Raw genomic sequence first — 17,865 nt, forward strand, 5'->3', positions numbered from 1 at the left:
TGCTCAGTTGTTCAGTCCTGTCTGACTACTTGCGACCCCACAGGGCTCCTCTGTGCATGGAATGTTCCAGGCAAGAATACTGGAGTGGGTTGCCATTTCCACATGTAGCTAAAGGTCAGAGTTAACCTTTCTTAAAAGGACAAACAAATGTTAGGTTAAATTTAGCCCAAAACCAAGGTGTTGTGGGGATTATGTTTCATCACTGATGTGGATTAAATGGCAAAGAGGTGCCCTTTTGAAACCCCATTGATGATGGTAGTGGGATTGGAGGCTACCTGGAGTGTATGCTGTGAACATCATTGCTGGGGGGCGGGTCTCCAGGTATCCAGTCCAAACCTTAGACACTGAATAAAATACAGACACAAACCAAGTCAGTACAAAACTTTGTTTTTTAAAAAACTTGGAGGCCAACATTGAAAGCGTGGTTTGTACACATTTTTTGGAAGGACACAAAGTGAATACAACCAAATACATTAACATGGTTTCAATTACCAGCATTGAAACAAAATTAGTGCAAAAAAAGCCAAATAGAATTGCACAGATAGTGGCTCTCAAATCTTGAAAGTGAACTCTCTGTCCCTCTAGTTCAAGTGAAGGATGAGTGCTTGGGCTTCTCTCAACTTGGTTAGTATCACACATCTCTCTTTTTTAGCTTCCAACTACGAACAGAACACTAGCTCTAGCACTGACAGTGTCTAAACAAATGCTGGGTGTTGCATCAGTGCCCCCCCTCCCCGCCCCAGCCACAGTGTGTACCCAGCTTGTAAAGTCTCACGGTGAGCTGGACAAACCTGGCTTCCTGGGCTCACCACACCCGGGGACCTGGTCTCTGCTTTGGTATGGAGATGGGTCTCAGCCAACCACTGTCCTACGGGCTACTCAGCTTGAGCTCAGGCTGTGACTGGCGGCTCATTTCACAAGTCTTGAGGCTGTACTGATTGAGCTTGGCGTTTTCAAGTTTGGATTTAATGTCCAGTGGCTTTTCAAAAAAGTTGACTAGTGACTGTTCAGTCAGAAGTGAGGCTAAAATATGTTCAAGGGAGACGGTCCAGTCCCCTTGTGCCTCCTCAGGAAATGCCTGGGGCTCCTGAGGACTGTGCCCTGTGACAGGGTCAGCAAACACCAAGTCCTGCTCAGAAGAGGGGGAAGGAGCCGAGGCCTGCAGCTCCTCCCCACCTTCCTGGGAGCTGCTCCCAGAGCTGCTGCCACGCTGCCCCACCTCCCCGATCTGCAGCAGCAGCGTAGTTACTGTGGCGATGGCTTGGTACAGGTCATTCTCTTCCGGGTCTTCGTGGAACATACTGTATAAAGTCTTACAGAACTGGATAAACTCTCTCTGGAAATGTGAGGGGGGAAAAGTCTGAATATAACTAACTATGTTTTTTGTTTTAAAAATTTACACTTAGTTCTCTGATCAAAACCACATCGTACTTCTTGAAGCAGAAAATAAGAGCTATTCTTTGCCCTTGAAGACTCACCAAGTCCAGGGGATTTCCGCACACCCTGTAGACTTAAGCTGTCTTTACAGCAGCTATTAATGTTTTACCCTTCAACCCAGGAAAACAACTTGTGAGAATATATTCAGAAGCTCTGTGTAGAGATGTGTTTTATGAGGATGCAAAGGCTAGGGTTTTTAGCAGAAAAAGGTTGGAAAGAGCCTAAATATTAGGACTGAAATCATCTTAGACTTGTTAATCTGGTGGAAATACCAACAGTGATGGCTTGTGCGTGCAGGCTACACACACTCCTGCCCAAATTGAGAATCTTTATGTCACAATAGAGGTGGGACTCAGCTTCAGGGTCACTGTAGGAACAGGAAAATGGTTTGAGCTACTAATTTAGCATTTGAGGTTCAAAACGAATATCCATGATCACTGAGGTACAACTGACACACTGAAATTTAACATTACATCCAGAGAGTAGAATGAATGTTTGAAAGCCACTCAGTGGAGCAACACTGTTTCATGATCAAAAAGAAAATTGCTAAATCCCACTTCTGGGGTCTCACAGGAGTACCAGAGGGATTTAAGTCCTATAATAAAGGGAGGTTTTCAGCCTGAAGCCGTATCAGTACACTGTAATATGTAGTCAGCGATTTTCAAGAAACTACAGTTTTTATATGAAAAATTCTGTGTCCACAGTCTCCCAAATAGCTTCTAGTGCTCCAGGGAATGAATCTGCATCACAACCTGGTAAATGAATTTGATACAGAAACTCTGAGGATCTGAAATGTGTGCTAGCATCCTGTTCTGAAGAGTGGTCAACATTTGAATAGCTGAATGGATCACAGTTTAACTGTTTACTATTTAAACGTCACAATATTTAAAATGTCTTAAGATTAGGAGGTATGGCTTAATTAAAAAGCTCACCACTGAACACTTAGCTTGATAAAGTAGTAAATTCTCTGCACTGAATAAAGTCCATACCTGGCTCATTTTGGGCAGCTCTTTCTCAGTTTTATCTTTCTCTTTGGTCAAATCTTTAATCATCTGCTTCAGCTGTTTCTGATAATCAGCTGTATCACCTTGAGACAAAGGAAAGAATATAGATTTCAGTCTAAGTAAAAAATTAAGAGATACCAAGGGAACATTTCATGCAAAGATGAGCACAATAAAGGGCGGAAATGGTACACATCTAACAGGAGCAGAAGATACTAAAAAGAGGTGGCAAGAATACACGGAAGAACTAGACAAAAAAGCACGACCCAGATAACCACAATGGTGTGATCACTCACCTGGAGCCAGACATCCTGGGATGCGAACTCAAGTGGGCCTTAGGAAGCATCACTACGAGCAAAGCTAGTGGAGGGGATCGAATTCCGGTTGAGCTATTTCAGATCCTAAAAGATGATGCTGTGAAAGTGCTGCCCTCAATATGCCAGCAAATTTGGAAAACTTAGTAGTGGCCACAAGACTAGAAAAGGTCAGTTTTTATCCCAATCCCAAAGAAAGGCAATGCCAAAGAATGCTCAAACTACCGCACAATTGCACCCATCTCACGTGCTAGCTAAGTAATGCTCAAAATTCTCCATGCCAGGCTTCAACTGCACGTGAACTTTCAGTTGTTCAAGCTGGATTTAGAAAAGGCAAGAGAACTAGAGATCAAATTGCCAACATCTGTTGGATCATTGAAAATGCAAGAGTTCCAGAGAAACATTAACTTCTGCTTTATTGACTACACCAAAGCCTTTCACTGGATCACAACAAACTGGAAAATTCTTAGAGATGGGAATATCAGACCACATGACCTGCCTCCTGAGAAATATGTATACAGGTCAAGAAGCAACAGTGGACATGGAACAACACACTGGTTCCAAATTCGGAAAGGAGTATGTCTAGGCTGTATGTTGTCACCCTGCTTATTTAATCTATATGCAGATTACATCATGCAAAATGCCAGGCTGGATGAAGCACAAGCTGGAATGAAGATTGCTGGGAGAAATATCAATAACCTCAGATATGCAGATGACACCACCCTAATGACAGAAAGCAAGAACTAAAGTGCCTCTTGATGAAAGCGGAGAGTGAAAAAGCTGGCTTAAAACTCAACATTCAAAAAATTAAGATCATGGCATCCGGTCCCATCACTTCATGGCAAATAGATGGGGATACAATGGAAACAGTGAGAGACTTTATTTTCTTGGGCTCCAGAATCACTGCAGATGGTGATTGCAGCCATGAAATTAAAAGACACTTGCTCCTTGGAAGAAAAGCTATGACTAACCTAGATAGCTTATTAAAAAGCAGAGACATTATTTTGCCAATAAAGGTCTGTCTAGTCAAAGATATGGTTTTTCCAGTAGTCATGTATGGATGTGAGAGTTGGACTATAAAGAAAGCTGAGCGCTGAAGAATTGATGTTTTTGAACTGTGGTGTTGGAGAAGACTCTTGAGTGTCTTGGACTGCAAGGAGATGCAACCAGTCAATCCTAAAGGAAATCAGTCCTGAATATTCAGTGGAAGGACTGATGCTGAAGCTGAAACTCCAATACTTTAGCGACCTGATGTGAAGAACCGACTCATTGGAAAAGACCCTGATGCTGGGAAAGATTGAAGGTGGGAGGAGAAAGGAACGAAAGGATGAGATGGTTGGATGGCATCACCAACACAATGGACATGAGTCTGAGTAAGCTCTGGGAGTTGGTGATGGACAGGGAGGCCTGGCATGCTGTAGTCCATGGGATTGCAGGGAGTCAGACACGACTGAGCAACTGAACTGAACTGAATTCCATGAAAACAAAAGGAAAATGGAAAGGAATGGTGAGGTGATGAAGGACTCTACTAAGCAAATACCACATACAAACTGAACAGCAGAGATCAATCTTGTACAAAGGTCTTGTACAAAAAGTGGCCACAAACATGATGATACTGAGTGACCTCTTGTTACAGGACAACCCCTGCAATATTAAAGGAACAGATGATGATACTGAGTGACCTCTTGTTACAGGACAACCCCTGCAATATTAAAGGAATAAACATGGGAGGATTGAGGGCAGTCACTGAGTACACTGCACCTTGGAAGGTTTTGGCCTCTGAAGCAGTGGTCTCAGTATTTGCTCCTAGGAGGGAGAGGAAGAGACCCTCTGCTTCTAAGAATAGCTGTGAAATCCATTCTTAAAGACTGCAGTGGTGTGCCTGATGAGAAGGAAAAGAGGTACATACCATTGGACTTGCCGAAAACCAGGGGTCTTGACGTTGACAACAGAGGATTCTTCAGTGGTGACTGGCTGTCTCGGTCATTTTCAGTGAGTGCTTTTTGAAAAGTAAAAAAAAATTTTTAATTAATTGGAAAAATTATTGTGTCTTAACCAAAACTAACAGTAATTTTACTTTTTAGTTAAGAAAACTAAAGGCTAAGCTAGAAGCCTCTAGTCTGAGGGCTGCAGGGTCCTCCCTGGTCTGAGCCCTGTGTACACCAAGAAGTCAAAAGCATCTGACACACTCATAATGTCTTTTCCCTGATGTCTGTAGGTACTGCAATGACAAATTCATAAGACACTGCCAACACTGACCTAGAAAAATGTCCATGTGGTTAAAAATTGATTTTTTCAAATTATAAGTATGTATATACATATACACACAAATTCTAGAAAAAACACCTCTGAATGATATAATACTGGGTAATTGCTTTAAACTTTTTTTTTTCACAGTAATTAGCACATCATGGTATACTTAAATAACTTTGAGCAAAAACTGAAAAAAGCTTTCCTGAATTCAAAGCCTATTATGAGTTTTCTGGAAATATACAAAACTCCAATTATATCAGAACTCTAATACACTGCTGGTGTGAATATGAAATGGGATAACCATTTTGGAAAACAGGCAGTTACCAAAAATTAAGTCATTAATGTGCCATTTCTACCCAGTTCCACCCCTAGGTATATATCAAATGGAAATGACAACATTCCCACTCAGAACCTGTACACAAATGTTGATGGCAGTATTTGTTCCAAAAAGCCAAAAAGTACAGATGTTCACCAACTGAGCTATCTGGGAAGCCCCAAACAAACCCAGTCAAGTGTTCATCAACTGAAATGAACAAATGATGGCAAGCCCAGCAGAGCATCAGTTCAGCTGTTGAAAGGAGTAAGCACTGACGTCAAGACAGGGATGAACCCTGAAGACACTGACTGAAAGCAGGCAGACACAAGGGTACGTACAGCGTGACTCCATGTACAGGAAAAGCCCAGAACAGACATGTCTGAAAGCAGGGGGAAAACGTGTGGGCTGGGGACAGTAAATAAGGGTGCAGGCTCTTTTGGGGGGGATAAAAATATTCTAAAATTGTGATGATGGTTTGTAATGGGTATACTAAAAGTCAGACACTGTACACATCCAGTGAGTCAGTTCTATGGTATGTGGATTATAAACCAATAAAGCTGTTACCAAACAAATCCTAAAAGGGACGCAAATGAAGGATCCTCATTTTTTAAATGTTGAAACTTCAAAATAGCCATTCACTGAGAATAAATAAAAGGCAAAATTCTGTTGTGATCCAACAAATAGCCACACGATGGCACCACAGCCTTGATAAGCTACCCTCCTTCCTGCTTGCGAAGGAGGTTTCTGGGGTTTGAAAGGTGGAGGATGCTTGGGGTTGTCAGGCTTTGTTCACCGCCGCCACCCACCCCCTCCCCCCTAAAGTTGTTGAGTCATTTCTTTTTTCCAACTTTGCCCAAAACATATTCTACACAGTGGCACATGTGAGAATCCACTCATGCTGAAAGTGAAAAGCAGTCATGTCCAACTCTTCGTGACCCCATGGAATTCTCTAGGCCAGAATATTGGATTGGGTAGCCTTTCCCTTCTCCAGGGGATCTTCCCAACCCAGGGACTGAACCCAGCTCTCCTGCACTTTAGGCAGATTCTTTACCAGCTGAGCCACAAGGGAAGCCCAAGAATACTGGAGTGGGTAGCCTATCCCTTCTCCAGTGGATCTTCCCAACCCGGGAATCGAACTGGGGTCTCCTGCATTGCAGGCAGATTCTGACCAACTAGCTATCAAGGAAGCCCACTCACACTGAATAGGAGGAAAATTACAAACACTGGATTGTACTTGAGGCAGTCACCACAGAGACTGCTTCCTAGCTAACAGCCACTGGGATGTCAAGCATATACTAGATCCCTACCCTCAAAAGAGCTCAGCATATCAAGACAGGAGAAACGTGTACAAAAGTCACTCTAGGAGGATACTCAAAATAATTAATACACAAACACGGGAGCCCAGAGTGATTAATTTACAGGGTGGGTGAGTATCCAGAGAGGAGGTATGTCAAGCATCAACAGTGACGGAGCCAGAGAAGGCCAGCCAATCTCAGAGCAGTGCTCAACAACCTCTCCCCCCTCCATCTCGGCATTAAGCACCTGAACCCAGACTGGACCCCAGGGGACAGTGGAGAAGGCTGGGAGCTCACTGGAAAACGCTCATCCTGTTATCTACTCTTTCAGAAATGTAAGCTACAGTGCGTTAGGAAAAACAGTCCACAGATGGACTGTTACAATCCTCAAATGTTCTTTCAACCTTTTAAAATGAAATTATGAACTTCTATCAAAGTAATCTTGTTTTGACGTTCCAGTATATCTGTAAATCACAGTTGAACACTATACATGGATTAAGAGACAATCTTATTAATGCTTTCACTGTGTCTCACTTCACATTCTACACAAATTAAAAGTCGGATGAAGGATTTGCATTTGGTTATCTGAAACTCCTGATCTCAGATGTCTGTGTAACGGGTGGATACGTGCATGGCTTCAGCAGAGAGACAGCCGCACAGACGTCTCCCTGTGGCTGCAGGGACTATCATTAGTCAGGGCACATGTCCATTCCCTGTAACAATGTCATCACCACTGCTATCTCATCACTTTCTGAATGGGATGCTTGTGGAGGAAAAACACCAGTTCCACTGAAAGCTTCTTATCTCTGGCAGAAGAGGACACAGACTGCTTTCAACACTGTTTGGCCTTCAGATGCACTTGCCACTACAGTCATCAGAGTAATACCATTTTCCAAATGAACTTAAGGTTGCTGGGGGGAAGGAGTAATGAGCTTGGGATGGACATGTACACACTGCTGTATCTAAAATAGACAGCCAACAAGGGCCTACTGCATAGCACAGCAGGAGCTCTGCTCAATATCGTATGGCAGCCTGGATGGGAAAGGAGTCTAGGGGAGAGTGGATGCATGTATATGTATGGCTGAGTTCCTTTGCTGTCCACCTGAAACTCACAACACTGTGGCCCGGCTATACTGCAATACAAAGGAGAAAGGGAAAGACACCCATCTGAGTGCAGAGTTCCGAAGAACAGCACGGAGGGATAAGAAAACCTAAGTGAACAATGCAAAGAAATACAGAAAAACAATAGAATGGGAAAGGCTAGAGATCTCTCCAAGACAATTAGAGATACCAGGGGTACATTTCATGCCCAATAAAGGACAGAAATGGCAAGGACCTAAAAGAAGAAGAAAAGATTAAGAGGTGGCAAGAATACACAGAAGGACTGTCAGAAAAGGTCTTAATGACCCAGATAACCACAACAGTGTGGTCACTCACCTAGAGCCAGACATCGTGGAGTGGGAAGTCAAGTGGGCCTCAGGAAGCATCACTATGAACAAAGCTAGTGGAGGAGACGGAATTCCTGAGCTATTTGAAATAAAAGGTGATGCTGTGAAAGTGCTGCACTCAATATGTCAGCAAATTTGGTAAACTTAGTAGTGGCCACAGGACTAGAAAAGGTAAGTTTTCATTCCAATCCCAAAGAAGGGCACTGCGAAACAATGTTCAAACTACTGCATAATTGCACTCATCTCACATGCTAGCAAAGTCATGCTCAAAATTCTTCAAGTGAAGCTGCAACTGTATGTGAACTGAGAACTTCCATATGTAAAAGCTGGATTTAGAAAAGGCAGAGGAAATGCCAACACTGCCAACATCCACTGCATCACAGAAAAAGTAAGAGAATTCCAGAAAAACATCTATTTCTGCTTCATTGACTATACTAAAGTCTTTGACTGTGTAGATCACAACAAACTGTGGAAAATTCTTAGAGATGGGAATACCAGACCATGTTACCTGCCTCCTGAGAAACCTGTACGCAGGCAAGAAGCAAAAGTTAGACCAGGACAGGAACAACAGACTGATTCAAAATTGGAGAAGGAATATGTCAAGACTGTCTATTACCACCTTGTTTATTTAACTTATATGCAGAGTACATCATGCGAAATGCCAGGCTGGATGAAGCACAAGCTGGAATCAAGATTGCTGGGGGAGAAATATCAATAACCACAGAAATGCAGGTGACCCTAATGGCAGAAAGAGAAGAACTAAAGAGTCTCTTGATGAAGGTGAAAGAGGAGTGTGAAAAAGCTGGCTTAAAACTCAACATTCAAAAAACTAAGATCATGGCATCCGGTCCCATCACTTCATGGCAAATAGATGGAGAAACAATGGAAACAGTGAGAGACTATCTTCTTGGGCTCCAAAATCGCTTAGGAGGGTTGCAGCCATGAAATTAAATGACACTTACTCCTTGGAAGGAAAGCTATGTCAGACCTAGACAGTGTATTAAAAGGCAGGACATCATTTGCTGATGAAGGTCCATATAGTCAAAGCTAGTTTTCCCATTAGTCATGTATGGATGTGAGAGTTGGACCATAAAGAAGGCTGAGGGGCAGAGAATTAATCTTTTGAACTGTGGTGCTAGAGAAGACTCTTGAGAGTCCCTCAGATAGCAAGGAGATCAAACCAGTCAACCCTAAAGGAAATCAACCCTGAATATTCACTGACTGATGCTGAAGTTCCGATACTTTGACCATCTGATGCAAAGAGCTGACTCATTGAGGACACTGATGGTGGGAAAGACTGAGGGCAGGAGGAAGAGGGGGCAACAGAGGATGAGATGCTTGGATGGCATCACTGACTCAACAGACATGAGTTTGAGGAAACTGCAGGAGATGGTGAAGGACAGGGAAGCCTGGCGTGCTGCAGTCCATGGGGTCATAAAGAGCTGGGCACAACTGAGCAACTGAACAACCACCACCAATACAAAATAAAAAGTTAAATTATAATACCACTTTCCATCATATTTTCTTCTTGGAAAAGCCAAACAGTACCTCCCTCTACCTCTACATGGTGGCTAGAAACAGCAATAAACTTCTAATAGCACAGACGTGCATTTGGATCAATCAGGAATTCCAGTAGACCCAAGTCATCAGTGGGATAGGAAGATCAACCAAACTCTGCAACTCGTGTCCCAGATATATAATGCAGAAAGCCCCCTGAGCTGTGACACATACCGAACACTGACTGGGACCACGAATCCAGTCTTGGTGGCTCCTCAACAGTTTGCATAATATCAGGGGTCTTAAGCAACTAGCTTTTCTCTTTTAAAAAGTTCAGCAGAGGAGCTTCCCTGGTGGCTCAGTGGTAAAGATTCTGCCTGCCAATGCCAGAGACACGAGCTCGACCCCTGATCTGGGAAGATCCCAAGTGCTGAGGAGCAACTAAGCCTGTGAGCCACAACTACTGAGCCTGTGCTCTGCAACAAGAGAAGCCACTGAGATGGAAGCTGGGACACTGCAGTACAGAGTAGCCCCTGCTTGCCACAACCAGAGAAAGCCCAAGCAAAAACAATGAGACTCAGCACAGCCAGTAACAAATAAAAATAAAATTATAAGAAGTTCAATGCAATCGTTTAATTACACAAAAGGTTCCTTACGAGGTTTATATTCTACACTATTCATATTTTTCAAAACCCTCAAGTGATATTTTCAACTCAGGATCCCAATCCAAAGACCAGACTTACATCTAGCCTCAGCTGTCTGTCACCAAGTTGAATGAGCCTGGTATCATTTCTGATGCAGCTGGCATCAGTACTGCCCAAGTTATCAGATGTAAACTATCTCACTTCTGGATCCTGTAAGAAGTTGACCTTTGCAAGTTTCCACAGAACAGCATCCATTTTCAGAACCTGAGTCTTCAGACTGACTATCTCCAGTGTCTGGGGGAAGTTCTTGATCTTTCATGACTGAGTCACCATTTAGTTCACGTATTTCCACGGTAACTGATAAGCCGCCTTCCTGTATGCCGACTGGGTCATGCCCATTAATAGTCTGGTCCTTAGAGTGACGTAACAATCCTTCAGTCCCTTGGGTTCCAACAGGTATTCTGACGTATCAGCACACTCTCAAGGGCAGGAGATTATAGATTTTATCTTCAGTATTGTTTCTTAGTATAACCAGAAGAAAAGGCTGACCAGAAAGTGAAGAACCGATATGGTGGACGTGACCTGGGTGCCACAACTTTTTTCTTAGCCAAGGAGTAGTTGTCACAGGCCATGTGTCTTGATAATAATTTCAAACACATGATTTCCCATTGCATAATACTACTAAGGCTGTCATCCTCAGTGAATATTCCATGAAATCTATGGTTTTATATCAGTGGTCATTGTTGTTCAGGCACTAAAGTCGTGTCCAACTCTTTGTGACCCTGTGGACAGTAGACCCCAGGCTTCTCTGTCCGTGGGATTTTTCAGGCAAGAATACTGGAGCAGGTTGCCACTTCCTTCTCCAGGGAATCGTCCCGACCCAGGGATGGAACCCGGGTCTCCTGTATCTCCTGTGCGGCCAGGTGGATTCTTTACCCCTGAACTACATGGGCTTCCCATATATATTAGTATCAGTACTTATGGGTCTTATCTGCAGGTACTCTGGACAAAGCAGACAATGTCATGCAAAGATTTAGTGTATGTCAGTGCTGGTGGTAGAGCAGTGAGCATAGCCGCCTTGCAAAGATCTAGTATATTTTCAATTGTACTGCAGACTTCGAAAGTGGAGCCATTCTGTCAATGAACTTGAACTTCCAAGGTGCACTCTTTAATCAAGGGCAATGGAACAAAATACATTTTGCCAAGTAACAAAATGGGTCAAATGGTACTGAAATCTTAGCATGCTCAGGACTTTTTAATATTAGTTTTCATACTAATATTATATTGAAATGTCTCCATGCAATTCCTGATTAGGACTTTAAAATAACAACCTCTTCAAATGGACCATCACTGAGAAACTATTTGCACAAGAAGGTAGAAGCAAATGGCATTTTGCTGTCCTTGATGGAAACTGCTATCTTCCCAGTACTGAGAATCTGAATGGTTCAAATGTTTTTGTTTTATGTCAAGCATATGATGATTCTCCCTTACTAACAAATTGAGTTTTTCTGATAATATGACTGAATTTTGGTTTTCTGTTTTTAGTATTTATTTATTTGGCTGCACTGGGTCTCAGGTGCAACATGCAGGATCTTTGCTCTTAGTTGCAACACACAGAATCTAGTTCCTTGATCAGGGAAGTCCCATAATATGAGTGAATTTTCAATCCAGCCAACATTTTTTCATATCAAGTATTTAAAAATTTATACAGATACTGATATAAACTTCTCATTTATATTGATATTGCTGTTTTAGTCTATAATTATGCTTGATTCAAATTATAATACTGACAAAAGATCATTAATGAAGCATTTATAACCTCATATTTTTCTAAGATGAATTTCTGCTTTGAATCCATACTTTGTCAGTGCACATTCATGTTTTCATGTGATCTTCCAATTCTCAATGAAGTTCACTCAGGTTTTCAACATTTTAAGTCCTTTTTAAAATAACTACCTTTGAGACTTCCCTGGCGGTCCAGTGGTTAGGGCTCTGTGCCTCCACTGCAGAGGGGTACAGGTTTGATCCCCAGTCAGGGAACTAAGAGCTGGCATGATGTGCAGCACAGCAAAATAAAACTATCTTTAATAAAGATAGTTGGAATAATAATTGGAGTCATCTATAACATTCTTCTTTTTAACTCAACTTTTTAAAGACATTTATTTTTGGCTGTGCTGGGTCCTTGCTGCTTCACAGGCTTTTCTCTGGTTGTGGCAAGTTACTCTGCTGTACACGGGCTTCTCATTGTGGTAGCTTCTCTTGTTGCAGAGCACAGGCTCCAGGTGCATGGGCCTCAGTAGCTGTGGTGTGTGGGATCAGTGTTCACAGTTCCCGGGCTCGAGAGCATGGGCTCAATAGTTGTGGCACAGGGGCTTAGTTGCTCTGAGGCATGGAGGATCCTCCTGGATCAGGGATCGAACCCATGTCTCCTGCATTGGCAGGAGGATTCTTTACCACTGAGCCACCCAACGCAACTCCTGAAAAAACTCTTCTTTTGGACAGCAAATGCACTCTTGCATGTAAACAACCTCAGGAAGAAATCTCTACTTCCTCACCCAAAGCTGAACACAAAGCCTGAAGCAGCTCCAGTTTCACTTGAGTCATCATCTTGAAAACATCCCTTCACATGGATGCAGAGCCACAGGGACACCTCTGGGAGCTGCGCTGCAAGTCTGACGATGTATTCCCTGCATCCTGGAGCTCCCAGGGGGAACAGAGCCGGCGCTCTCAGCTCCACTCTCAACAGGCTCTCTTACAGGAAGCCTCCGATGCCTCATGCATTTGTCTTCATTTACCGATTCCAATACATCATTCTCAGTAGCTGGTTTTGATGCTTCTTCCTAATGGATCTAATGTTCTTCCAGGAAGTTGTCTTCTGGAAGTACAATTAGTGCAACTAGCTGGGTAAAATGACCAATACCTACATATAGATCAATTTTTTGCAATGAAACTCCAGGTTTAGTAATCTTCTAGAAGACTATTCATCCCTGTACCACCTGATGTGGTATCAGATCATCTGGAATGTCTCTTCCGTTTGTTAAACAATGTTGTTATGTACAGTGGAACCCCCAGTAAGACTGTGAGCTGATTTTTCAGCAGAAACTGCAGGCCAGAGGGAGTGGCACAATGCTTTCCGAGTGCGAAGAGGAGAAAATACAACCAAGAGTATTCCACCCACCAAGGTTATTATTCAGAACTGAAGGGGAGGTAGACCATTTCCAGACAACAGATAAAGGCCTTTACCATCACTGAACCAGCCTTATAAGAAAGGTTAAATGGACTTCTTTAAGCTAAAAAGAAAAAGCCCTAACCAGCTACAAGAAAACACAGCAGAGTCAAAATCTGACTGATAAAGGCACTATAAAGATTGCTCAACCACCTCCAAATTTAGTAAAATGGTTAAAAGACAAAAGTAGTACAATTAAGTAAAGCATAATAGGCCAAAGGACATAAAAAAATAAAATAGGTAAAACTTCACATCTAAAGTAAAATGTAGGAAGAGGGAGTAAAAATACATAATTCTTAGAATATGTGTAAACTTAAATTGCTATCAACTTAAAACTGATTGGTATAGATCTGTATAGATCTATGTATAGATATCTATATATATATATAGGCTGTCATATAGTGAAACTTGTGATAACCACACAGCAAAAACCTACACAAAAGATGAGAAAGACATCTAAATGTCACACCACAGGTCATCAAACCAGAAGGGAAGAGAGAAGAAAGGAAGAGAGAGGAACTACAACAAGCAATTAACAAGACAGCCTAAGTACATGTCTATCAGTAATTACTTTAAATGTAAACAGACTAAATTCTCCAATAAAAAAACAGAGTGACTGACTGGATGAAAAAACAGGACTCATCCATATGCTGCCTACAGATGGTAGGCCACAAGCTGAAAGTGATGGGACGGAAAAGACAGTCCCTGCAAAAAACAGACTAAAACGAAAGCTGGAAAGGGGTCAATCTGACAAGAAGATGTAACGTGTGTAAGCACTGATGCACCCAGGAGAGGCACACCTAAATAAATAAGGCCAATATTAACAGACCTAAAGGGAGAAACTGACAGCAATACAGCGCTAGTCGGGGACTTTAAGACCTCACTTACATTAATGGATAGAACATCGAGACAGAAAATCAGTGATGAAGCATCAGCCTTAAACCACACGTATATACAACACATTCCATCCCAAAGTAGCAGAAGACATATTCTCATGTGCACAAGGAACATTCTCCAAGAAAACAAGTTTCAATAAATTTAAGAAGACTGAAATCATACCAAGCATTTTTTTCCAACCCCATTAGTATGAAACTAGAAATCAATTACCAAACAAACAAACTGGAAAAACCACAGATTATGTGGAGGTTAAAAAACCAGTAGGTCAAGAAAGAAATCAAGGAGAAAATTTTAAAAATACCTTGAGACAAAAGAAAATGGAAATATAACATTTCAAATTCTACAGGACACAGCAAAAGCAGTTCTAATGGAAATGTGCAAGGAGACCCAACCAGTCCATTCTGAAGGAGATCAGCCCTGGGAATTCCTTGGAAGGAATGATGCTGAAGCTGAAACTCCAGTACTTTGGCCACCTCATGTGAAGAGCTGACTCATTGGAAAAGACTCTGATGCTGGGAGGGATTGGGGGCAGGAGGAGAAAGGGACGACAGAGGATGAGATGGCTGGATGGCATCACGGACTCGATGGACATGAGTCTAAGTGAACTCCAGTTAGTGATGGACAGGGAGGCCTGGAGTGCTGCGATTCATGGGGTCGCAAAGAATTGCACACAACTGAGCGACTGGATTGAACTGAACTGAATGGCAATAAATGAAATAGAGATTAAAAAGACATTAGAAAAAGTCAATAAAACTAAGACCTGTTTCTTCAAAAAGATCAACAAAATTGACAAACCTTTACCTAGTCTTACCAAGAAAAAGAGAGCTCGAAGTCAGAAATGAAAGAGAAGTTACAACTGACAACACAGACAAAAGATCGTGAGAAACTCATATGAACAATTATACAACAAAATGAATAACCTAGAGGAAAAGGGTAAATTCCTAGAAACATACAGTCTTCCAAGACTGAATCGTGAACAAACAGAAGACCTCAACAGATCAATAGTACATGAAGTATGGCAAAACCCATCACAATCTTGTAAAGAAATTATTCTCCATTAAAATAATTTAAGAAGAAAAGAATATTGAGTCAGCAATTGATGCTGAAGCTCCAATACTTTGGCCACCTGCTGGGAAGAGCCAACTCATTGGAAAAGACCCTGATGCTGGGAAAGATTGAAGGCAAGAGAAGGGGGCGATAGAGGATGAAATGGTTGGGTGGCACCACTGACTCGATAGACATGAGTTTGAGCAAACTCCAGGAGATAATGAAGGACAAGGATCAGGGTCTTTTCCAATGAGTCAGCTCTTCGCATCAGGTGGCCAAAGTATTGGAGTTTTAGCCTCAGCATCAGTCCTTCCAGTGAATATTCAGGACTGATTTCCTTTAGGATGGACAGGTTTGATCTCCTTGCTGTCCAAGGGACTCTCAGATGTCTTCTCCAACACCACAGTTCAAAAGCATCAATTCTTCGGTGCTCAGCTTTCTTTATAGTCCAACTGTCACATCCATACATGACTACTGGAAAAACCATAGCTTTGACTAGACAGACCTTTGTTGGCAAAGTAATGCCTCTGCTTTTTAATATGCTGTGTAGATTGATCATAACTTTTCTTCCAAGGAGCAAGTGTCTTTTCATTTCATGGCTACAGTCACCATCTGCAGTAATTTTGGAAATGTACCTCAATGTAATAAAGGCCATATGACAAACACAGCTAACATCATACTCAATGGTGAAAAGCTATAAGCCATTTCCTCTAAGATCAGGAACGAAACAAGGATGCCTACTTTTGCCCACTTTTATTCACCATAGTACTGGAAGTGTTTGCCAGACAACTAGGCAGGAACAAGAAACGAAAGGCATCCAGTTGGGAAGGAAGAAGTAAAACTGTCACTATATGTAGATGACATGACACCATATGTAGAAAATCTTAAGTGAAAGTGAAAGCCGCTCAGTCGTGTCCGACTCTTTGCAACCCCATGGACTATACGGTCCATGGAATTCTCCAGGCCAGAATACTGGAGTGGGTAGCCTTTCCCTTCTCCAGGGGATCTTCCCAACCCAGGGATCAAACCCAGGTCCCCTGCATTGCAGGCAGATTCTTCACCAGCTGAGCCACAAGGAAAGCAGATGACATGATACCATATGTAGAAAACCTTAAAGGTTCCACTGAAACACTCCTGGTATATATGAATTCAGTAAAGTTGCACACATGCATACACACACACAATGGAATACTACTCAGCCAGAAAAAGGAAGAAAATCTTATCATTTGCAACAATATAGATGGGCCGTGAGGGCATTATGCTAAGCCAAATAAGTCAGAGAAAGACAAATATTATACAATTTCCATCATATGTGCAATCTAAAAAATGAAACAAACAAATAAAACTCCTTGATACAGAGGTCAGACAGTTATCAGCGGAGAAAGCGTTTGAGAGGTAGGCAAAACAGGTGAAGGAGGTCAATTTTATGGTGACAAATTGTAACGAGATTTACTGTGGTGATCACTCTGTAGTGTATACAAAGACCAACTATTAGGTTTTACACCTGAAGCTAAATACAATATTATATACCAGTTTTACCTCAATGGAAAAACAACAAACCAGTAAGCTACAATAACCATCTATTGAGGCAACCAGGGTTTGTTTTCCCCCACATCCCACAGGCTGTTGGTTCTCGAAGTGTGGTCCTCAGACCTAGTCAATCAGAACGGGTAGGCCAGTCATCCTGTGTTACAACAGGCTGCCCAGATGATTCTGTTGCACCCCTGGGTTTGGGAACCCCTGCCACAGGCCACACAACACGGTACATCAAACCTGTCATCAGCCACTCCAAACTAGAAATGTCTATTGCCTCAAGTTTAAATACGTTTAGAAAGAGAAGAACCTCAAGGTCATGCTCAAAGTTGATCCAGGTCAAGGCACAACAGAGCCTAATTTCCTACTTAGAATTTCTTACCTGGAGGGATATGAAGCCGATATAACAGTTTAATTTTCTCATTCATTTCTCCATTATACATAATATCTGCAAAATTAAAGGGGAGAGAGAGAGACTGAGCGAGGCAAATACAGGTGTCAGGACACAAAGTCAGTGTAGAGAGAACGCAGTGAGGCCAGTGTTTGCCGACCTGACGCTTCATCTCCCACCTCTCCAGACACAGTGTGTATGAAAAGAAAACGTGAGAAGAGCTGCAAGATGACCCTGGGAATCCTGTCTGGCCTCCCAGCTTCGGAAAGATTTTAATTTTAGCTGCAAGAGTTAGGAATGTGGGTAGTGGGAGGGACAAATGAGGAGGCTAGGATTAACATACACACCACTATGTGTAAAATAAACAACCAGCAAGGACCTATTGTATATCACAAGGAAATATAATCAATATTGGGTAATAATCTATAAGGGAAAAGAATCTGAAAAAAATATACACACACACACATATATGACTTGTACAACTGAACCTCTGTGCTGTATATCTGAAATTTATACAATATTATAAATCAAATACACTTCAATTAAAAATTGTTTTTTAAAAAATG

General features: G+C 42.0%; 1 protein-coding gene across 2 annotated transcripts in view; it reads right to left on the bottom strand.

The window, feature by feature from the left end:
- Window positions 1–370: 370 nt before the first annotated feature.
- TBC1D8 (TBC1 domain family member 8) overlaps window positions 371–17,865 on the bottom strand; it is a 138,250-nt gene continuing 120,755 nt past the window's right edge. The window contains exons 17-20 of one of the 2 annotated variants that reach the window (XM_040267693.1): window positions 17,291–17,356; window positions 4,662–4,751; window positions 2,427–2,524; window positions 371–1,336 (exon numbers count right to left, since the gene is read on the bottom strand). In XM_040267693.1, coding sequence (XP_040123627.1) covers window positions 869–1,336; window positions 2,427–2,524; window positions 4,662–4,751; window positions 17,291–17,356 — 722 coding nt within the window. In that variant the 3' untranslated portion in view covers window positions 371–868. The remainder of the gene's footprint in view (window positions 1,337–2,426; window positions 2,525–4,661; window positions 4,752–17,290; window positions 17,357–17,865) is intronic. The other variant, XM_040267694.1, reaches the window with a different exon arrangement.

This window comes from Oryx dammah, unplaced genomic scaffold (assembly GCF_014754425.2).
Source record: "Oryx dammah isolate SB20612 unplaced genomic scaffold, SCBI_Odam_1.1 HiC_scaffold_25, whole genome shotgun sequence".
NCBI lineage: Eukaryota > Metazoa > Chordata > Mammalia > Artiodactyla > Bovidae > Oryx > Oryx dammah.